Raw genomic sequence first — 24,018 nt, forward strand, 5'->3', positions numbered from 1 at the left:
TATACTTTTTAAGCAGAAAAGCTTGTGTAGCACTACTTCATGATTTCTTTACGACTGAAGACAGAAAGACATGAACATCTTGGATGACAAGGGGGTGAGTAAATTATTTGTAAATTGTTGTTCTGGAAGTGGACTTCACATTTAAAGCTGCAAGCAGCATTGAAAGGGTCCTCACACCCGGACTCACCACCACCCGCCGACTTTAGGAAAACAGCGAACGTATGCACCATGCATTTAAAGCGGTGATTATAGAAGGAATGTGTCCAAGTCATTTATATGTGCCAAACTTCCTGCTACCAGGTGGTGGCACTATGACTATAACTGGATATTCGCATTTAGATGTCTTCAGGAATAACAAATTAGCCAGAAAAAATTAGCTGACTAACTTTTTAAGACTAGTCTAAACCTTTTATGCAACCGGCCCCAGGACTCTTACCAAACATGTAAAGTTTGGTGCAGATTCGACATGTTAGTGTAAAACAAGACATTCCCTAATGCCAGCAGGTGGTGCTATGATTATAATGAAATATTGGCATTTAGATGCGTTCAGGCCAGGATTCTTATTGAATGTGTGAATCTGTTCGGGCACATCAGACATCGTATGGCTGAGCTACAACACCTCCTATTCCCATGGCCAAACATCGAACTTTGTCAGGCCGCCACAGACACGCCCTTTCACGAAATCTCAAGATCTTCGCAATTTAACATTGCAAAGGCCTTTAGAATAGACAGACCAAATATAATGCTGATATCATTAAATCTATATGAGGAGTTCGTTAGAGCATAAAATGTCACTTCCTGTTGCCAGCAGGTGGCACTATGACTATAAATGAATATGGTCATGGGCATGTGTTCAGGACAGGAGTCTTACAACAACTTCCTCTTTCATGGCGAAACATCAAAATTCGTCAGGCCGCCACAGACACAGCCTTCAACGAACGCTCAAGATCTTCGCAATTTAACGTCACAAAGGACTTTAAATTACACTGACCATTTTTGTTGTTGATCTGTTAAATCTCTAGGAGGAGTTTGTTCAAATACAACGCCTGAAAATGGAATAACGGTACAAAACCTGCCAAGAAAATTAAAAATAACAGGCTTTCTGTTGGATTTCGGACTTCATACCGGGGGACGTTTTTGTGTCTACCGAATTTCATATAAGTATGTGAAACATAGCTCGAGGGGCACTTTATAGAAATGTTATAGGTGGCGCTATTGAGCCATTTTGCCACACCCACTTCTGAAACCCATATTAGATTAGAGTTGTCAGTGTTTGAAAGCCGTGTGTATCAGCGGATCCCTAATACATCTAATCCGTACCTTCTGACAACTCCATATTAGATGTAAATTTTCACCACTTTTGGCATGTGTGCAAAGTTTCATGAGTTTTCGAGCATGTTTAGGCCCTAAAAAATGTGATTCATATTGGAGAAGAAGAATCTGAGCAATTCCACTAGAGTCATTTAGGCTCTAATGAGCTATAACAACAGTGATGCTTGCTTGAGCAATTAATTCAGGTTTTCACAAAGGAGGAATGACAAAATTCAGGAAAAAAAAGATGATACAGACCTCCATGTGATCCCAAATGTTGGTCGTGGAGATGGGTACGGCCAGATATCTAGGGCTGGCTTGGCATTATAATTGAAGATAGGAACTTCACGGATGCCGCCACGCCTTGCTAGTTTCTTCAGCTCATCATTGGGAAGCACGAAGATACTCTTCTTGCTACTCTTGGTCACAAACTTGCGGTACGAGGGCAAGGCCGTTCCAGACCTTGTTTTCTTGGTGCGAGAGAATTTCAATAGTCGTACCCTGTCCCTGGTGGAATATTCCTGACTCACGGTCATAGATTTTACCGTGGAACCACTAGGACTCGACCTGGCGTCGATCAGTGTTTTCGTAACGGTGGTCTTGCACTCTTTCGTTAGAGTGGCTTCCTCGGATGAGTTCATAACCTTGGTAACAGTAGTGGTAGTTGTAGTGGAGAGTTTCGAAACAGAGCTGGTAGACTCCACCTTAGGATCTGCTGGTATGGATGGACTGATCCCGTTATTGGAAGCAAGGCTGTCACGTGAGGTCAACACCATGCGGGACTCCGTGGATACTGTGGTGGTAGTTGTGGTGACTTGAGTAATGACAGTCGTAGTCTCGCCAACGCTGCTGCTGTTTTCAGTGAGGTCGCTGCTTAAGCTGGACTCTTCCGCTGAAGGGACGGGTGAAGGAACTGGAGGCTTCGTCTCCTCAACTTGCATCGGCTCCACCTTTGAGCTGTGACTAGGCACCTCGGATTCGGCGTTTGGCTCGGAAGCTACAGAAGACGGTTCGGGGACAGAGGAACTAACCGAGGAATCTACAGGTTCTTCAATGCTGTTTTCCACCTTGGCCACTTTCTGAGGCGGTGGATAATCAGAGTCAAGTTCAGTAAGTCCTTTCTCCTCAATCGAATTCACCTGAGGAAGCGTGCTATTAGTCCATTCTTTAAGACACTCTTGAGTGGCGTCACCGTTCATTAGTGACTTCACTGGTTCCTTTGGTGATATTGCTTTAATCTCCTCTGTGTTAACATTATCAGTCAAATTCTTACATTCGGTGTCAACAAGACCATCTTTCCCGTTTACTTGCACAGGCACTGTTCTCTTTACATCTAGATCATTTTCATTGTTTTCAATGGTGTCCTTTCTCTCAGAGTCTTCAGGCGGACATGTAGTTTCCGTAACAGTTTTATCAGGTTTAGCGTTCAAGCTTTGATCCAGACTTTGAGAGTTTCCGTTAAGCTCAGACATTGCTACCCTATTGCCAGTTTTGGGTTCAGGCTCTGGCAACTTCTGCTGATGTTCTTTAGAGGCTACGTCACTTACGTCATTTAATCTGACATCCAGGATGTTCTTCTGTCCTGAAGTGTTTGTCTTCGCCTGTTCGTCCTCTTGGTTAAAATCAAGCTTTTTGACCACATTGTCTTTTTCTTGGATCGCTAGACACGCTACCCCCTCGGTCTGTCTAGACTTTGGAGTTTCAGAGAGAGTTCCTTCAATCTTGACCTTCTGGTCTTCAGCAGCAAAGGTTGTCTCCTTGTTTTCCGTTATCTTTTCGGTCAAGGGTTTAGAACCGGTGCCCTGCTTGAGTTTCTCAAGCCTCTGCTTCTCTTCTATGGTGAACTGTTTGACCCGTCTCTCCAAAAGGCCATCGAGTTTTGATGCCTTCATTTTCTTGTATGCCGTGCGTAGCAAGAAGCCTTCGCTGACATTCACGACATCATGCCAGAAGGACTGCTGGGGCTGATTCAGAGCACTATCCTTCGCCACCTCACTATCCGAAGGCTCTCCTTTCAAAGGAGAGTCATCGGATGAGGCATTTGTGACGTTAGCTGCAAATTGGCGAAAAACACAGACACGTTAGCAATCATGTTCCACAAGACAACTATTTTAGCTATATCAATTCTGATATGCGACCATGGACCACAAAACCAGTCAATTTTTTTGAAATTGAGATTTAGGGTGTGTTCACACTTGTTTGGTTCATTTGGTCCGGACCAAAAAGGAAAATGATACATTTGGTCCTAGTCTGCTTAGTGTTCACACTGGCATTTTTGACAGCGAACCTAAAGGCATAGTGATACATTCACAACCTGATTGGTTGGGTTGAATGATGTATCCAATGTAAACACTCCAAACAAAAGGAAAAGGTGCATTCGACTTAAATCAAATACACCTAATGCCGTCTGCTGGACTAAGGATGCTCGTTGCATGTATATGGTTTTATTTTCACCACCTGCAAACTCACAAAGAGCTCATAAAAGGCACTTTACCTCCCCGTGGCTCCACGTTTGCCCTTTGCTCATTTTGTTTTGGATACACAACTTGTTCCCTTCGTGAAATCATGTATAGCATCGTATCTTGTCTTTACTTCCTGTTTTTGGTTAGTTTAGAAGTATTGCGTTTATATTTCATTCGAACCGCACCAAAGATGGGTCTCGGCCCGCTTCTTTGCTGCACAACAGGGTTCGGAAAGGAGCGTTCACATTTGATTTCAAATGAACTGCACTAACAGAGCAATTGCACCAAAGATCCTTTTAATCAAACCAAACATGACAAGTGTGAACACACTCTCTTATTGTACATTACCTGAAAGCTAAATAAATAAGCTTTCCATTGATTTATGGTTTGTTAGGATAGGACAATATTTGGACGAGATACAACTATTTGAAAATCTGGAATCTGAGGGTGCAAAAAAAAAAAAAAAAAAAAAAAAAAAAAAAAAAAAAATCAAAATATTGATAAAATTGCCTTTAAAGTTGACCAAATGAAGTCCTTAGCAATGCATATTATCGAAATTTAAGTTTAGATATATTTACAGTATGAAATCTTTACCTGATATACTAAATGACTTTTGGCATAAAAGAAAATCGATAATTTTGACCCATACAATGTTTTTTTTTTTTAACTATTGCTACAAATATACCCTTGCTACTTAAGACTAATTATGTGGTCCACTTGTACAGGAAAAGAACAGTGAATCTTAAAGTTTGCAAATACCTGCTTCATCATTTACAGAGTTAGGTGTGCTGGTGTCCATTTCTTCCACAGATTCATTTTTCTCAACCGTTTCATTCTTATTTTCTTCATTTTGTTCTTCATCTTTTAATACATGATCTTTCTCCACAGCTAGCTTCTCTTCAGAAGAGTCCGGTGATGTTTCCTGGACGTTATCTTTTTCAGCCACACTTTCAGATGAATTTTCATCCATCTTAACCAAAGTTTTTGGTGTTTCTGGGAGAACTGCCTGAATGTCCATTCCAGATTTAGCTGCTAAAAAAGAATCTGTATTAGAGAAATTCTGCCAATAGAAGACTTAGATTAAATTTTGTCATCTTACACGAGCAAACAACATACCCTCAAGTGCTTTCCGGTAATTGACGTTGGTGTTTCCAGGTAGCTTGGGGAGAAAGCGATGGACGTGCGTCTTACTCACCCAGCTCCAGCCTCCATAGCCAGTTACTCTGTACTCCTCACCCTTCTGCTTCCACACCTACGGACAATGTTTAAACAGTTATTGAGTGCCTACAGCTCGAAGGCTGAAGTTGGTGTGATTTCCTAAAATGTTCAGATGAAACACTCAGCTGCCAAGTGTTCAAACGGTACCTGGTGTTTGATGGGGAACGTGTATTTCACCCATGTGGCCTGCTGCATAGTCTCTTCATCTTCTAGCTTTTTCTCTCTCTTTTTCACCTTCTCCTTCTCTTCCCGCTCCACAGAGGTCATGCGATGAAGCCTGCGGAAAGATGAGGCACAAAAAAAGAAAGCTCACCAAAACTGGGACATAAAGGTGACTCACTGTACATTTTCGTAAAGCCCCCAGCACGGAATTTGTTCAAGTACATACTCGGATGCTTTTGTGTTTAGAAGCAAGAAAGACATTACTGGATTAATGTATTGTTACCCATACATGCAAATAAGCTTTGAACGTTCCTGACAATAAATTGCACGACAATCTGTTGTAAAAATGTGGCTCTGGGTTTCTTGTTTTTTTTTTTTTTTTTTTTTTTTTTTTAACAAAATCCCTAAGCGCTTTCTGCCTGCAAATCCTTCTAAAGCTTTCAAGCTATATCCACCTAACACAACCCAGACATGACTTGGGTTATTATGACTTTCTTACTGATCTGACTTTTTTTTTCTTAGCAAAATAACAAACAAGGTCAAAATCCCACAGACTTCTTGTGGAAAACCTTTGACTATAACAACTCATTCAGCTTCAAAACTTATTCAGCCTTGTTTTTTTATCTAACTGCTGATCTCAGAAAATCCCATAGATGTACATTGAATGTTCTCAACTGTGTTCAGATGATTTCAAACTCAGACCAAATGTAATCATATATACACTTTCACACTATTTATTGGTTTGTACAACCTCCAAATATACCTTCCTATACACTTTTTTGTATTTATACTAACCATTTTATACTAGCAGAGACCTTTTTAATGGCTGCTATTGTAGAAAGACTTTCAAAACTGCTGTAGCTTCAGATGCCATCAAGCTTCTGAACTGCTGATTGCTAGCTAGATTTCTAATATTTTCTATCAAGCTCTAAGAGGAAACAGATCATATGAGATTCGCTGTCGGCATTTGCATTGATAGTCACCATATTTCAAAAATGAAAATTACCCCCATGATTCACTCTCCCTCAAGCCATCCTAGGTTTATATGACTTTCTTCTTTCAGATGAATACAATCAGAGTTATATTAAAAAAGCCCTCTCTTCCAAACTTTACAATGGCAGTGAATGGGTGTTATTTTTTAATAGTCCAAAACAAGTCCAATAAAGTGCATCCATCCATCATAAAGGTGATAAATAAAGGCCTCCTGAAGCAAATCGATGCTTTTTTGTAAGAAAAAATATCCAACGGCAATCTCTAGCTTCCAGTAACTGTCATACATGCGTTCTCAATAGAACGCCATTCTGGCAGATAACGTAGGACATACGTGTAGCGTAAGCTCCAGTGAGAATATGCTAGAGTCGCAAGAACCAAGGTTTGTTTACAGGAGCAAAGGAAGCAGTTTCCTTTGTTTAGCAAAGGAAAACCAGTCTCCTCTTGGCTTACATCGCAATCCTCCGAAATTTTTCTCTATGAATCCTCGTTTTGTACTTCTAATTTGTGAACGGTGTTCTGTTTTGCTCTCTGCTCTGCATTTCTGTCACTTACGCTATGCCTCTGTCCCTACGCCATCCGCCAAAACAGTGTTCTATCGTGAACGCAAGGACGACAGTTAGCGTTAAGCTCGGAAGAGCCAGGACATTTCTTAAAAAGCAGGTCATATGGGTTTTCGAAAAATATCTCTTGCAGTTTTGCAACACAGCTATCCTTCATTGTAAACAGTCTGTAAAGTTGTTAACGAAAAAGTGCATTATACATAATTGCTTTCAAAAGAATCAATCAACTCAGAATCGCCTTAACGAGATGTTACATTTTCGAATCTTCTGCCCGTTACAACGTTATACGTTACTGGGTAACATATTAGCCTAATCCTACCTTCCAACGAAATACGAACAGTCTGACCTGCCCACAAACACTTCCGCTAATTAGTGTGTTTACAACATGTCGAAATGACGCTGTGTTCTGTGCTGTGAAAGCAAGTTTTTTTTTGTTTTCATTGCTGAAAGATGATGGTGTGTAGAATCAGTGGTTAAAATATTTTTTTCTATGATTCCAGAGCAATACAATTCATACAATTCACTGGGGGATACCCAGTACCCAACGGTACTTTTTTCAGTACTTTCCTCTCAGTGTAATAACAAAAACATTTAATTCAGTGAAAAAAATAAGTCCACAAATCTCAATTTCAACATTTTGAACAACAAGGCCCTACTATCTTTTTCTTTTCTTATTTTTTTCAGAAATGTGTGTTTTAATTGTTCTTATAATCAAATGAAGGCATTAAACATTTACTTATTTTTAATGAAATGAAAATTAAACCCTATTATTTTATTGGCAGGCAAACAGAGGTTTAATGGTAAAATTAATACATGGAAGAAAAATTGTGTGAATATTCTGTTAAAAAGTTAATAATAATAATAATTGTAGTATTTTCTTTTACAATTAGGTGGCTTAGCTGTAATATTTCTTTTTAGCATTTAATTGTTTTATTGCCAGAAATTGGAATATATAAAACACCGACATTACACTGTACAAAAAGTAATACAAGACTAATAAATTTCTGTTACATGTTAAATCATACTTTTATTTGGACAGGTTGCCAGGAAGTTTGTGTGTGTGTATACACTATTGATTTATTCATTAAAAAAATTGAGGAATTCTGCGGCATTCCGCACTTTAGAGTAAATTTCGCTTTTAAGAATGGACTCCGCGATCCCATCCACATTTTCGCAGAGGAGAAATTGTAGCCTTGCGTTTGAGAGGGGTCCCCCATTAAAAATCGCCTTCCAGGGTGTAAAATGCTTTAATGCTTTTTGTTCCATTCCAAGGCGTAAATATGACTTCATTGGGGTCATTTCAACCCATGACATCAAAAACAACCGTGGACTTGGCAACACAGATGGTAGCGCTTACTAACGTGCTCAAGTACTCCTCTCTGTGCCAATCACAACAGGCTTGGCCAGCTGACCAATCAGAACAGAGTAGACTAGACTTATGGAGCAAACCTTTTCAAAAACAAGGAAAAATGGCTCTGCATGAACGTATATTCTGGGAAACGCACAATGTACAAAAAAAACCTTATGACCTCCTCTTTAATATAACTCAGATTATATTTGTCTGAAAGAAGAAAGTCATATACACCTAGGATAGCTTGACAGTGAGTAAATCATGGGGTAATTTTCATTTTGGGGTGACCTATCCCTTTAAACTCTGCTCAACTTCACTGCATCATTTTTTTTTTTAAAAGCATCAAAAGATTGCAGATGGCTGTTTTAATATCCGTGTTTATTTAAACTGACCTTGTGTGACCCAGAGAATCCTTCCACATGGGCAGCATGACCACCGGTTTGATCGCACACTCCAGAATGGCCAAAGCTAAAGCAAACTCTCTCGCCTTGCTGCACATCTGAACAGCCTTAATCCAGTTTGACCTACATCAATGGAAAAGGTTACAGGATGACATGGTTAAATACTGCTTCCAGAATCTGTTCAACATTTAAAATAAATACAAGGCACTTGTAAGTCTTCTACCTGTGTGATGCCCAGTTGGGATGCAAGAACGGAGCAGGGATATTGTTCTCCAGCTGGATGATGGTTAGTCTCAGCGTGGACACAGTCAGGGCTTTGGAGCCGTACAGCGATCCGTTCCACTTGAACTCACCAGCAGGGGTCATGCAGAACTTGTGAGAGAGGTGTCTGCGTTTGTCGTGGTCCTCGCGGTGCTGGTGCTTGTTCAGTGCAAGTGTGTTAGTGCTGTACTGGTTGTGGTAGACACGAAACTTGCCCTCTTGGCCCAGTTTGAAAAAGCCACTGCTCTTGTTTGAGTCTCTCTTAAAGGAGCCGAAGGACGACATGGGAGGAGTCTGAAATAAAATTCACACCATTTTTGCATAATTTTACAATGTAATATATTTCAAAGCACTTTTGCTATTGATTCATGCCTTAGCAAACACCACTAATGAACAAAAAACTGTTTTGTCATCAAAACTTCAATAACCTCTTTACAAGATATTGTTGGACTCCATTAAGAAAGACAACAGTCCCACCTCTTTAAGTGCTCTGCTACCATCTTGAGAGCTGCCGTCTTTGTCCTGCATGACCTTGCGTTGACTTAGCTTGCTGTCAGGGTTTCGGAGTCGCGTAATCATGCGTGAGGATCCTGTTTTTGCGCTATCTCCGTTAGTTTTACCTTCACCTAAAGATTAAAAAGTTAACATAAATATATGTATAAATCTATATACAAACAAATGAATGAACTATGTTATGGGTTTGTACAGCGCCTTGCGAAAGTATTCACACCCCTTAATTTTTTTTCATGTTTTATGTTGCTGCCTTATGTTAAACTCATTTAAATGAGTTTTTTCCCCACATCAATCTACACTCCATGCACCATAATGACAAAGCAAAAACAGAATCGTCACAACTTTGAACATTTACTAAAAATAAAAAAACTGAAATAAGTACATTGCATAAGTACTGAAGTACCTTTACAGCTTCAAGTCTTTTTGGATATGATGCGACAAGCACATCAACATTTGGCAGTTGTCTGCCATTCTTTGTCTCACCTCTTCACCTCTCAAGCTGTCAGGCTGAATGGGGCAGACACACATTTTCAGGTTTCTCCAGAAATGTTTGATTGGGTTCAAGCCCAGGCTCTGGCTGCGATCCTGTTTTTGAGCTCTGAGGAAAGTTTTTTGACCTCAGGGCTTGGTTTTTGCTCTGATATGCATTTTCAGCTGTTAAGCCTTTTATTAAGACATATGTGCCCTTCCAAACCATACCCATTCAAATGAATTTTCCACAGGTCAACTTCACTCAAAGTGTAATGTCATCTACAAGTGATATGAATGCTCCTGATCTAAATTTCAACTTTCCCAGACAGGGGTATGAATACTTATGAAATGGAATCATTTAAGTTTTTTCTTTTATATAAATTTGCATAGACGTTAAAAACCTGTTTTTTGCTTTATCGTTGTGGTGTATGGAGCGTAGATGTTTGTGGGGAAAAAAGTATTTTAAAACTGTTTAATGTAACAAAATATGCAAAAAAAATGAGGGGTATGAATACTTTTGCAAGGCACTGTATGTGGGTGCATAAACACCTGTCTCATCCTGGCTGTTGAGAGAAGACTGTGAGGACCGATCCACCAGATCAGGCTCTTCTGGACCTCGCAGGCAGTCAGAGATGGAGAAATGACTGCTGCAGCTGTTCTCGTCCGCCATCTGCGCAGGTTCAGGCTCTAACACAGATTCTCCTTCACCGTGACCAGCAGACTCTGAGCTTTTACCTTAAGGACAAACCATGACAGATGATATATTACACACGAGTAATGTGTGGCACTATGGCCATTTACACATAATATTTTTGCAATATGTACACTGTGAAACCAAAAGGAGCATGCAGTATATTAGCATTACACTCACTCCAACAATATTGTAGCAAAGCATTAACATTGCAGTATCTATCAGTATAACACTATAAACTTTGGCAAATCTAATTCATAACAAACTAGACAGGCTCTACACTCTCTGTAAACATGATATAGTCGATGGCAAAGATCCAGTTCTGCTCTATAGATGGCACTATTAAACAAAGGTTTCTGGGAAGAGGTTTCTGGTCTCTTGTTCCAAGAGGGTCTTTGTTTCAGTACAAGAAAACAGTAGATAACTGCAGCTAACTAGTTAGCTATGTCTTTATGTAACAACATGTGAATACTGAGAACAGCGGTCGCTGTACCTGGCAACTCTTTCACCCCTTCGGGCCCTTCCCCTTTCTCCTCACCACTGGAAGACGACGTCACGGCATTTCCCGTAGGATTCTGGGTGTCAGGTTTAGTCTGCATGGCCGAGCTGGACACGGCAAGCTCAGGAACATTAGTGCTGCCCACCTCACCAGTCGGGACGGCTGAGACTGAGGCTGAAATATGAAATGGACAAACATTTAGTCTGGTGTTTTAACACTGAGAGATGAGAGATGCAATTATTTGGTTATAATTTCAAATGCAAATGAGGACTGTAGCTGCGTCTGAGAAGAGCTAAGAGTACCACACACTACAAGTATGCAAATAATGTGAATTATTCTTTCTGAAGCTAGCACACATACAAGAGAAGTGAAGAGTCTGTGAAGAAGTGCACTGCACTGATTTTTAAGCATCACATTTGCGTATAAACAGCTGAAATGCTCTTAAAAACACACATTTTGAATTGATTGGCCTATCCAGTCAATTGTGATTAACAGGTAATAGATACACTACTATTCAAACGTATGAGGTTGGTAAGATTTCTAATGTTTTTCAAAGATGTTTCTCATGCTTACTAAGGATGCACTTATTTGTTAAAATGTAATTTATTAATGTGATGCAAACTGAATTTTTGGCATCATTAATCCAGTCTTCAATGTCACACGATCCTTCAGAAATCATTCTAATATGCTGATTTATTATTAGCCACTTTGAAGACAGTTGGCCTGCTTAATATTACTGTGGAAATGCTGAAATATTTTTCAGGATTCTTAGAAATACTTTTATAGTAGAAATATTGATTAGAAAATTCAGCACTGAAAACTAGAAATCCTCTGCAATATTATAAGCGTTTTGTCAATTTCGATCAATTAATTGTAATTTCTTTATTTAAAAAAAATCATACTGACTCCAGTTTTGAACGGAGAAAATTGCTTTAGACCGTTCGATAATGAATCACCAGTTTGAACAACTCATCAAAAAAAAACAAAAACAAAAAACCATTCACTCAAAAGATCAATTCACTCACAAAATCGACATCATTATGACTTGCAAGCACATTTATAAAAGCTCTACTCAAGGATTATACTGTAATATTTTATAATACAAATTATTTTAGAGTAAAATAAAGCCAGAAAAATGTAAATTAATTATAGAAATTCCCATTACTTTTTTTTAAGCCTTATACATTTTTTTTTTAAATTTCCTGATATACCAGATTTTTTTTTTCCAAACTTTCACTTGCCTTGTCAAAATTTTCACTGGCCCTGCCATGAAAAATGAAATAGTTGTTGTTTTCATAGTTTTTAACCCATATTTTAATAAATAAGCTTATATGATATCAAAATTTTAAATTCCAATTTCAGTACCATAGCAAAAACTACTAGCCTAACAAATATAAAGTTCAAACATTATTGAATAAAAACTAAACACGTTTTATTTATTTATTTATTTTTTTCAGCAGTAGTTGGTCATTTACGCAAAGTCACTTTAAGAGCCGATGCATGTATCAAATATTAGGGGTGGGGGGAATCAATTCATATTTGAATCGCGATTCAGTCTTCCAGCGATTTGCATGATTCACAACACGACAATGGCAAATGATTTGCAGATCCTGAGCACCTCTGACAAACATCTAATCTTTTAAAGTACGTGGTAAGTAGGCCTACTGATGCTTTGTGTGATTGCCAGTCTCGAAAGTGAAAGTAAAACACAAACGCGCATTCAAAAGCGGTTTCAATGCCCCAAATAACAATAACGGCTCTCTGATGCCTGCAATTTGTGTAAAATATAATTACCCAATTAGATAACTGCGAAACAAAGAATTGAAATATCTCATATTTAGGGGTTTCGTAGTACATGTGATCGCATTCGGACACATCCCTAATGGAAAGTGTAAAGTAAATTAATAGTTAATAGTTAACACTGATTCCTTGAGTCAGGACCACCCATAATATAGACTGGTGTATTTTTGTATTAAAATACTAGTGCGTTTTTATGTCCAGTGTGCACAAAAAGACATCATGAAAAATAGTGATTTAAAAAAATAAATAAAAAAAAAAAAAAAAAAAAAAAAAAAAAGTGAATCGTTTTTAATTGAATCATGACTCCAAGAATCAATCTGAATCGAATCATGAGGTACCAAAAGATTCCCACCCAATCAAATATAATGATACACACATGATTTCTTTCTTAACTGTTTAAGTTCACTTAAACACATACCTGTTTTTGAGAATACTCGACAAGATGGGTATTTTGACATTTTGTATGATTTGTTTGTTCAAGCGCAAGAAGATGTGGAAAGAAATGCAATAGGAGGCTAGGGCTTTGCCAGAGATGTGGCTCTATAAGTTCTATAATGTGGCTCTAAGTGGCTCTATAATGTTCAAATTAGCAAGGTGTATTTTTTTTGTTAAAGCGCAAGAACAAGCAGAAAAAAAACTATATTTGGTGTTCAAGGATTGTTTGAGACACAGCTCATGTGCATGCTGTACACACACAATACACCGTGTGAGTACTAAATGTAGTTGTTATTCATGTCTTCTCGCGCTAAATTGCTCAAACGTTTACACGGCAAGGCTTAAAAACACGTGCAATTGATAAACTTTCATGACGACGCAGCAGTGGCCCGACTGGGCCAGTGACAAATCTGTCAGCTGTCCTGAACGTTCTTCACGCTGGACCCAGGCCATTGGGCAGTCCTTACTGTCGAGCCCTGATATATCTATGTTTTCTTTGATTTACATCCTATAAATTATAACTATCATTAAAACACCTGCTGAATCCCATTCTAACATTTTAGCACTGGACTGATGACCATCACAAACCAGTCAAAAAAAATACAACATTTTAATTAAACAGACTCTGAATCACAAAAAATCTGAAATACAGCAGCTAAAGGCACAGGAATCTCTCTCACCATCCGCAGAAGTTTGCTCATTCGTTGCAGTCCCGTTACTGGAGTCTTGCTGTGGACACGATCCGTTGGAGTTCATCTGATCAGCTGCAGCTGGGTCACCAGCCACAGATTTTGCTTCCAGTCTGGCCCTCTCGGCCTCCTCTGCTGCCCGTCGCTTCACCTCCTCAAGCTCCGCTTCTTGCTTGGTCTTCAGGCGGTCCAGGATCACATCTGGAGGAAATGGACAGAAGAATACTCTCAAGATACTGAAACACCACAGCAGCTGTCCATCGCGTTTCTCCGAACAAAACATTCCTGTTCATATTCAAACATGTTAAGCTGGTAAAAGGGAAACTCCTGCAGGTTCGGAATAACTTGAGGAGGAGTAAACAATGACATTTTTTTTTGGGGTGAACCATTTCTTTAATCACTAACATGCAGTGGCTTACAAGTTGTAACGGTTTAAAATAACTACTCGCTTGCCTCGAGTTAGCATTTCAAAATGCCACATGAATTAAAGGTTGCATGCAGGAAGCAAAACGAATGCATGAAACATCTGCAGCTTGATAAATACTTTCCCACAAAGCCTCCACAAGATGAATCTCACTCTAGTGCAGGTGGAGCTGCTTTTGCACTGCTAAAAATAGCTGAGCGGAAATACATCTTACAGTGATTTACATTACAACCAAATTTATTATTTCATACTCCATCACATTAACTAATTCAAGTCAGACAGTCACAGTATTGTATGGATGGGGTGTTGCAACATGGTTTGCATATTAACAATGTAAAAACACTATGTTTTCACAATAGATCTGTAAAATGTAAGTACTTATTTGCAATAGGACCACATAAATAATTTTCATTTACTATAACAAGATGTATAAAAATCCACATTTATTTTACATTATGCATTGATTTTGCTTATTTCATTTAGATGCCAGAACAATAATATTAATATATAACTTAAAAACAAAAATAACAAAAATGTAAACATTTACAAAATGTGCAACGCAACACAGTAATATTTTAATACTAATACGAAATAAGCATCGAAAGTAGTATAAAAAAAGTAATAAAATAAAATAACAATACTTCACCAAAAGTTCACATGGTGTGACATAACAGAGCAGGTTTTACTAAATAGATTTGTTCCACATAAATAAAACAAGTTAATTGAAATAAATTACATTTATTGAACAGGCTTAATTTAATTACATGCAAGTCTTTAATTAAATTATGTTCACTGAGAATTTTTTTGAGTGGATTTGTTAAAGTCGGGCCTTAGTGTTAACATCCTAAGCTGTCATCGCATATAACCGCTTAGGATTTTATTAAACACTTAAAAAAAAAACTGCTGTCTTTTCCATGCAAGAAAGCTGAAGTCTTAACTTAAAAGAAATTAAATACATCCCTCTTCCACAGAGCAGACAAGAGAGCAGCAGAGTCAGCAGTGTCGAGTACTATTTAAAAAAGGGGAAAAATGAGTGTGGGTTGCTAAAATGATCAGTTTCCAAAAAAAATTATTGTTGATTCAGACAACCTGCGTGTCCATAAATAAGTTCTTGAGTTAGTCAGACATTAGGAATGATCAGACATCTGCTTAAAAACTTAGCAACTCAGAACTGAGACAATGAAATACATAACATTCAATGATCGTCACTGGTTGTGTTAAAAAAAAAAACAGCTAATATTCATGATCCCCCTCCAAACAAAGGGTGTGCACGCAACTATTTAAACCAGAATCAGATGAAACTTGCATGCAATAAAGTAGTACAGGATATCATCATGTATTTTGCAATAAATAAAAAATAGAAGCAATAAACTTGATTTCATACTTGCAAACAGTATTAGAAAACATGACAAATAAAAAAAAAAAGTTATTCCTACAAAAATAAATCTAAAATTAATATTTGCAAATAAAATTAGGAAAGAAAAAAAAAAACACTTAAGACTGCCAAGTTGGATGTGCATTAAACTTTTTTATTACCATGTTGGAATGTGCTTTGTGACGACGGCAGTAAAAAGCGAGCTATATGATTTGTATATTTTCTTACCGTTGGCAACGGTGAGGTATGCTTTGTTATTCCCCCCGGGCCTTGTTAGTGAGCTCCTCAGTAATGTCCATGTGCGAGTGAATCTCCTCTCTCATCTCCTCCAGCACAGAGCAGAGGTCATTCTCCCAGTAGTCTTTATCCAGAACATCCAACATCTCGGCCAGCTGGACTTTAGTGCTGTAGTACCACGTCTGCTTATTTTCATCCTCACTCTCTTCCTCTCTGAAACAGATCAAAACGCACAGGTTATGTACGTTACACTATATTGTTATGTTTAGAAAACCTAGCGTGAAAAATAAGTGATGCATTCATTTTGACAACGACAAATAACAAAAAAAAAAAAAGTTTTATTGACTGAAACTGCTTTGCCGATGACACTTCTTAGACCGTGTCAGTCGCTGGGTTTCCATTCAAATGTGAAGCGAATCTTTTCAAAGTTCACCAAAAAAAAAAAAATTAGCTAATTAGATGCATTTTCATCAAATGGTTTAAGCAGAAAACAGTGGTATTGGTTACCTAACAACCAACAGTAAATAAAACAAGGCAAGCATAGAAAATGGAGACAGAGCTGCAATTAGTTACGATTGGGCATGTGTGTTTAATGTTCGCTATGTCAGAATTTATTGGTAAATGGGTTCCAAATCCCATTATTTGGATTTTTTGTTTTTAAAGTCAAAAGTCCAAAACCACCTTGACCAAGTGTAAAAACCTTTTTGAAAATTATGGGATTTTGCTTTATTATGGGATTTTTTTGGCGTTTCCATCACTCGTTTCTGATGTGATACTTCAAAATGCTCATAAAAACAGTTTGATGGGAACATAGCTAGTGTCTAATTCATGCCAGAAATGTGGATGAGCTACAACATGCAAACATGTCAGCAGTGTGAACACAGTTCACCATGAGCAAACATTATTCTGGAGTAGCAATATGTAAAATTTGTTTTGAAGGAAGCTTGTTGCCAGATGCATCTATAAGATGTGAAGATATTAAGATGTCACAAACACTAACATTATTATCTCCTGTAAAGCTGCTATACAAACACACTGCCGTTCAAAAATGTGGAATCAGTAAGATTTTGGTTTTTTTAAGAAGTCTTTTTCTGCTCATCAAGGCTGCGTTTATTTGATTAAAAATACAGAAAAAACAGTATGTCGTGAAATATTATTGCAATTTAAAATAGTGGTTTTCTTTTTAAATACACTTTAAAATAAAATGTATTCTTGTGACGCAAAGCTGAATTTTCATCAGCCATTACTCTTCAGTGTCACATGGACTTCAGAAATCATTTTAATATGACGATTTATCATCACTGTTGGAAACAGTTGTCCTGCTTAATTGTTTGTTTGTTTTTTTGGAACCCATGATACTTTTTTCACCATTTATTTTATTTGTAACAGTACACATTACCTTTCAAAGTTTGGGGTCATTCTTTCTTTCTTACTTTGTTTGACAGAAATTAATATTTTTATTCACCAAGGATGTTTTAGAAGAGTAGTTCACCTCCAGAACAAAAATGTACAGATAATGTACTCACCCCTTTGTCACCCAAGATGTTCATTCTTTCTTCAGTCGTAAAGAAGTTATGTTTCTTTAGGAAAACATTTCAGGATTTCTCTCCGTATCGTGGACTTCAATGGTGCCCCCCAGTTTGAACTTCCAAAAAGCAGTTTCAGTGCAGCTTCAAAGGTCTCTAAATGATCCCAACTGAGAAAGAGGGTCTTATCTAGCCAAACAATCAGTCATTTTCTAAACAAACTGACAATTTATATACTTTTTAACCTCGAATGCTCGTCTTGTCTCTGCGACGCACATGCGTACTCTGTGTAATCCGGGCCAAAAAAACTCCCATCTCGTTTTCTTTTTTCAACTTAAAAATCATCCTACATCGCTGTTTTACCTTTTTTGTAAAGGACTTTTGATATTCTTTGCATATTCACTTTGTAACACTGGGTTGGTACTTCTGCAACTATGTAGGATGATTTTGATGTTGAGGAAGAAAACAAGATGAGAATTTTTCAACATACCCTAACTGTCTTGAACTGAAAAAAACAGAGTACACGCAGAGCTAGATAAGATGAGTATTTGAGGTTAAAAAGTATAAACTGTCAATTTGTTTAAAAAATGACAGGTCGTTTTGCTGGATAAACCCCTTCTTCCTCGGCTGGGATCAAGTAGAGCCTTTTCAAGCTTCACTGAAACTGCTTTTTCGAAGTTCAAACTTGGGGGCACCATTGAAGTCCACTATATAGAGAGAAATCCTTAAATGTTTTCCTGAAGAAACAATTTCTTATCAACTGAAGACAGACAGACATGAACATCTTGGATGACAAGAGGGTGAGTACATTATCCATAAATTTTTATTCTGGAAGTGAACTAATCCTTTAAATTGATACAACTTAATACTGTTCTAAAAGATTTCTAGTTTGAATAAATGCAGTTCTTTTTAACTTCTTATTAATTAAAGAATCCCGAAAAAAGTATGACAATTTCCAAAAAAATATTAAGTAGCACAACAGTTTCCAGCATTGATAATAAAGCAGCATATTAGAATGATTTCTAAAGGTTCATGTGACACTGAAGACTGATGAAAATTCAGCTTTGCATCTCAGAAATAAATTATATTAAAACAGAAGACTGTTATTTTAAATTGCAATATTATTTCACAATATTACCTTTTTCTGTATATTTGATTAAATAAGTATAACTTTGATAAGCACAAGAGACTTGTTTAAAGACATTAAAAACCTTACTGATCTCAAACTTTTGAACAGCAATGTAGAAAGGTTATTAGTTTTAGAAATGGCAAATTTGATACTTTTCCTTCAGTAGTTTCCTTCGATATATAACGCAGAAATACTCACACAATAATCCTCCTGTTGAGAAACCAGTATTTTCTTTGATGTCGGTCGTATCCGATGGGTTCCTGGCGGATGTACGGCCGGCTCTTCTGGAACTCGGTCAGACAGTCTGTGACGCCGGGCACTTTGTGCGCCACACAAATCTCACACTGCCATTCGTCCTCGGGCACCTCCTCCAGAGGAGGCTTGACACACTCCAGGTGATACACGGCCGAGCAGGTCTCGCAGCACAGCAAGTCGCCCAGCCTGTGGCAAACCCGGCAGTGGTCGTCGTACTGAATGACGCCCTCGGACATGAGCTCCTCGCGGGCCAGGTTGGTGGTGAGGAACTGGTCCACCAGGAACTGCAAGACCTTGACTTTGCTCTCCAACGGGCTAAACGGATAGTCTTCACCCTCCAGGTCAGGGAGCACGTGGTGATACTCGGGGTCGCTTTCGCAGTACGCGCGCACCACTTCCGGCCAGGTCATACCGTCGATGAAGTAGAGCGTGGAGTTGACGCTGTCCTTGAGGTCCGCCGGTCCAAAAGTGGTGTTGGAGGTGTCCTCCTCCCTCAAGATGGCCTTCAGCAGACAGATGTGCGTCTCCGCCATCAGCGTGCATTGCTCCTGTCCAACCAGCGCGGCGCAGAAGTCCTCGAAACGGAACGGAGAGAGACGCAGGACAGTGCTGAAACTGCGGAGGACCTCGTAAATAGCCGACGCGTTAAGTAGCTGCTCGTTGGGAATGAGAAGGTCCTCGGAGGAACTGGGGAGCTCCAGAGGAGGAATCTCCTTCTGCTCCAGAATAGGAGAAGGCGGTCGCCTTGGTCTTGGTCTTTTGCGACCTACTAAAACAAAGAGAAACAGAATCAGCTTTGATTGCCCGGAAGAAAGTCAACAATACATTTCCAAGAATGAAATTAAAGCCTCAATGCAAATTTATCATGCAATGCAAATTGCAGTTTTACTAATGACTCTAATGTTGTTATGGTGTGTCTGTTCAAAAGATTTGATTACATCGAATAAAATATTACATGCATAAAATGTTCAGTTAAAAAAAAAAAAAAAAAAAGCATTCAGAGCCGTGCATCCACAGATAAGTCCTTCAGTTAGTCAGACATGAATGATCAGGCATCTGTTTAAAAACGTAGCAATTAAGAAATAAGACAACGAGGAACATAATGTTCAGTGGTCGTGTATGTGGTACTAAAACAACAGCTAATATTGGTGACTCCCAAAGGAAAAAGTAGATTGTTGCATTACATTTGTATACACAGAATAGTTTAAACCAGAATCAAATTCATTTTCATCAAATGAGGATGATTTATGTTATTTTATTTTTTTAAATAAGACAATGAAAGCAACAACACACTTTAATCTGCAAACGTCACCCTGGACTACAAAACCGGTACATTTGTAGCAATAGCCACAAATACATTGCATGGGTCCAAATTATCGATTTTTCTTTTATGCCAAAAATCAATAGGGTATTAAGTAAATATCCATGAACATATTTTATACACTTCCTACCGTAAATATATCAAAACTTAACTTCTGAATAAAAATATGCATTGCTAAGAACTTCATTTGGACAACTTTAAAGGCGATTTTCTCAATTTTTTTTTTTTTTTTGCACCCTCAGATTCCAGATTTTCAAATAGTTGTATCTCAGCCAAGTATTGTCCTATCCTAACAAAGCTTATTTATTCAGCTTTCAGATGATGTATGAATCTCAATTTGAAAAATTGTAAACCCTTACGACTGGTTTTGTGGTCCAGGGTCACAAGTAATAAAAAAAATAACTAATTAAAAAAGTAAATGTACATTTTAATCACTGAAAAAAAAAATATTGCAATAGGCACACCATTCTTTTTAAATAAATGCTGTTCTTTAGACTAAAAAAAAATATATATTTTTAAAAAGTATCAAAAAAAAATAAAAAAACTAATCTGCTGAACTGTTGCTCAAGAAAACATTTCTCATTATCATCAATGTTAAAAACAGCCGTACTGCTTAATAGCTTGCATGTCGTTCCAACTGTTTTCAACACTGCTAATAAATGTTTTTTAACCAGCAAATACGCACATTAGAATGTTTTCTGTAGAATCAAGTGGCACTGAAGACCAGAACAAAGATGCTGAAAATCCAGCTTTGCCATCAAAGTAATAAATGACATTTTAAAACACATTAAAATGGAAAACGGTCACATTCATGCATAATAGTGACTCAAAACATATTTTAACGCTAATAATCTCCCTCTGGACGGGTAATTAATCCTGACAGCACTATAAGCTACATCATAAATGGCATTATGACGTCATGTGCGAGCACGACACAGTAGCGGGTCGAAATTAAACTTCCTCCCCGCGTCAGGTGCAACGGCACTGGCGCTGGATTTCAAAACAATCGGCCGCATGCTGCCCTGTCATTAGCTGCACTTCAGCTTTGGCTACGTGCTCCAAAACACCAGTCAGACTACCTTAGATTCATGCAAATGAGGGTGGATAGTAAGTAAAACACTTGAATATAAGCTTGGACGGTGTTTAATGACATTTTACGGAATATGCGGATCCTTTTATTAATAAATTATCTGATCAGCTCCAAATCAATTAGCAGGATGACGGGCTAACTAACTTCTGCTGTGCTCATTTTTCGTTGCTAGACTAAAAAGTGGTCCCTTTACAGTCTAACCTCAGTAAAAGTGTAATCATATAACAAGCAGGAATGATTTAGTAGTATTTAAAACGCAATGCAGAATGTGTCTGGGTTTAATACGCTAACAGGCTAACGTTAGCAAATACATAATTGAAAGGTAAAGCGAACTCCGTGTTGATATTAAAAACGGCTTTGCTTTTGCACAATGGGAAGACGGGGGTTTTAAGTTGAGCGCTTGATTATAAAGCTCTTTTTGGGTTGATAACGTCCCGCAAGTGCAATTTCACCACAATAAACGAGCACCGCGCTCAAGCTAATGGCTAAACCCGCGGCCTTTGCCAGCACAGAAAAGCACCAGGATCCATTTTGAGTGTTTTGCTCAACAAAAGAGCGATCGTTTGAGTCGGATCCCGCGCTCGTCGTGGCTCACGGATCAGTCGTTCGCGAGATCGCCGAAGCGGTCGAAACGTTACCTGCGTTGCTGCCGTGGCTGCTCTCCGTGCAGTAGCTGGCATCGTCTTCTTCCAAATCGTCCAGTTCCTCCAGGTAGTCGGACTCGTCGTTGGCCTCCTCCTCTTCTTCTTCCTCCTCTTCGTCCGTCAGAGGCTCCTCCATGTATTCTTCCTCGTCCGATCTGAGACTGACCGCGTCTTCATCGTCTTCATCGCTCTCGTGGTCGTCGTAAACCACCCCGCTCGCGGCGCTCCGCCGCCCCCTGCCTCTGGCCGTTCCCCTGCCTCTTCCTCTGCCCCTCGATCCCGCGGATCGCGCTTTCCTCCGGCCTCGTGTTGAATGATGATGGGTCCCGCGTTTAGGGGTGACATAATCCTCATCTGAGATCCCTTTGGCCTTCGCCCTCAAGCCCCGGCGGGGTCTCAGACCGCGCACCGGCCCCGTTGTGGGCTCCTGCATGAGCTGGGCTTTGGGCGGCCTGCCTCGTCTCCCCCTCATTATGGATAAAAATCTATTCTCCTCAGTTTCGCGTTTTGCCTGCACTTTACACGCACCAAACCCGGAATTTCGGGCACCACCGCAAAGTTGATCCCGCGCAGGTGAGGATGCACTAGTCCCGCGGAGCCCCGGTCTCGGTTAACGCGAGAAAGCTCAAAACGAACGCCCGGCGCCCCGCTTCAGGTCGCTCGTAGCCGCCATGTTCTTTCCTCCCTCTCCGTCCGCTGACAACAGACAGCAGGCCTGTGCTGGAGTCACGTGACCGGCGCTCCGACTCGACGCTCGCTACTTTCACCACGATGTTTGTTGCGTTTCGCGTTTGTCAACACGCTTCCCAAGCGCGCCTTACTATCATCAGGCTCTTCAGCACGTGAAAATGGGATTCTGCGTGCAAATGGCTCGGGTTTCGCGGAGTTTTGGAGCAGATGCTCTTCTCAGCTGTGCTCCATTTTCCTCTACGTGTTAACTTCATTGAGATGGAGGGCTCTCAGAAGCCCATAGATTTAAGTAACATACTGAAGAAAAACAAACGTGTAGTTTTTTTTATTATTATTATCACTGGTGTTACCGAGCATGTATTACTGTAGCCTACCTTTTCTTTTCTTTTCTTTTCTTTTCTTTTCTTTTCTTTTCTTTTCTTTTCTTTTCTTTTCTTTTCTTTTCTTTTCTTTCTTCTGATTTTTTTTCCATGCTGAATTTTACATAATACTTGCCACTTATAAATTAATCAATGACAAGGAAAATTAAAAAACATTTAGTTATAAAACATTTAGTTAAACAAAACAAATGTGCTCCTTCTCTATATATTCATTTTGGTTTTGTATGTTTGAACAATAACTTTTTTCAGTAAAAAAGGACTGAAAAAGTGTGTTTACACAAGTTTTTTTTTTTTTTTGTTTTTTTGGCTTCTTGGTCAATTATATGGCCAATAATAATCAAATTTGATATTCCATGATGAATTTTACATAATATCTGTCACTTAAATTGATCAATGACAAAGAAAATGCTTAACATTTAGTTAAATAATGTGCTTTCTCTCTCTCTCTCTCTCTCTCTGTATATATATATATATATATTCAGATATATTACTGGTTTCATATATATTTGAAAAGATAACTTTTTCTTTTCTTTCTTCTGATTTTTTTCCATGCTGAATTTTACATAATACTTGCCACTTATAAATTATTCAATGACAAGGAAAATTACAAAACATTTAGTTATAAAACATTTAGTTAAACAAATGTGCTCCTTCTCTATATATTCATTATGGTTTTGTATGTTTGAACAATAACTTTTTTCAGTAAAAAAGGACTGAAAAAAGTGTTTACACAAGTTTGTTTTTTTTTGTTTTTTTGGCTTCCTGTTCAATTATATGACCAATAATAATCAAATTTGATATTCCATGATGAATTTTACATAATACTTGCCACTTAAATTGATCAATGACAAAGAAAATGCTTGAAATTTAGTTAAATAATGTGCTTTCTCTCTCTCTCTCTCTCTCTATATATATATATATATTCAAATATATTACTGGTTTCATACATATTTGAAAAAATAACTTTTTCTTTTCTTTTATTTTCTTCTGATTTTTTTCCATGCTGAATTTTACATAATACTTGCCACTTATAAATTAATCAATGACAAGGAAAATTAAAAAAACATTTAGTTATAAAACATTTAGTTAAAACAAATGTGTTCCCTCTCTATATATTCTATTTGGTTTCA

At 38.3% G+C, this 24,018-nt stretch overlaps 1 protein-coding gene across 1 annotated transcript in view; it reads right to left on the reverse strand.

Annotated features, from left to right (window-relative positions):
- bptf (bromodomain PHD finger transcription factor) overlaps window positions 1–22,760 on the reverse strand; it is a 45,052-nt gene extending 22,292 nt beyond the window's left edge. The window contains 14 exon segments of the mRNA XM_051103320.1: window positions 1,570–3,364; window positions 4,533–4,802; window positions 4,890–5,025; window positions 5,139–5,268; window positions 8,450–8,581; window positions 8,682–9,013; window positions 9,197–9,345; window positions 10,253–10,438; window positions 10,888–11,067; window positions 13,809–14,018; window positions 15,845–15,878; window positions 15,880–16,066; window positions 18,707–19,529; window positions 21,813–22,760. Of these exon segments, the coding sequence (XP_050959277.1) occupies window positions 1,570–3,364; window positions 4,533–4,802; window positions 4,890–5,025; window positions 5,139–5,268; window positions 8,450–8,581; window positions 8,682–9,013; window positions 9,197–9,345; window positions 10,253–10,438; window positions 10,888–11,067; window positions 13,809–14,018; window positions 15,845–15,878; window positions 15,880–16,066; window positions 18,707–19,529; window positions 21,813–22,290 (5,042 nt within the window). The 5' untranslated portion in view covers window positions 22,291–22,760.
- Between the last annotated feature and the right edge of the window lie 1,258 nt (window positions 22,761–24,018).

The sequence above is a fragment of the Labeo rohita genome, chromosome 3 (assembly GCF_022985175.1).
Source record: "Labeo rohita strain BAU-BD-2019 chromosome 3, IGBB_LRoh.1.0, whole genome shotgun sequence".
Lineage (NCBI taxonomy): Eukaryota > Metazoa > Chordata > Actinopteri > Cypriniformes > Cyprinidae > Labeo > Labeo rohita.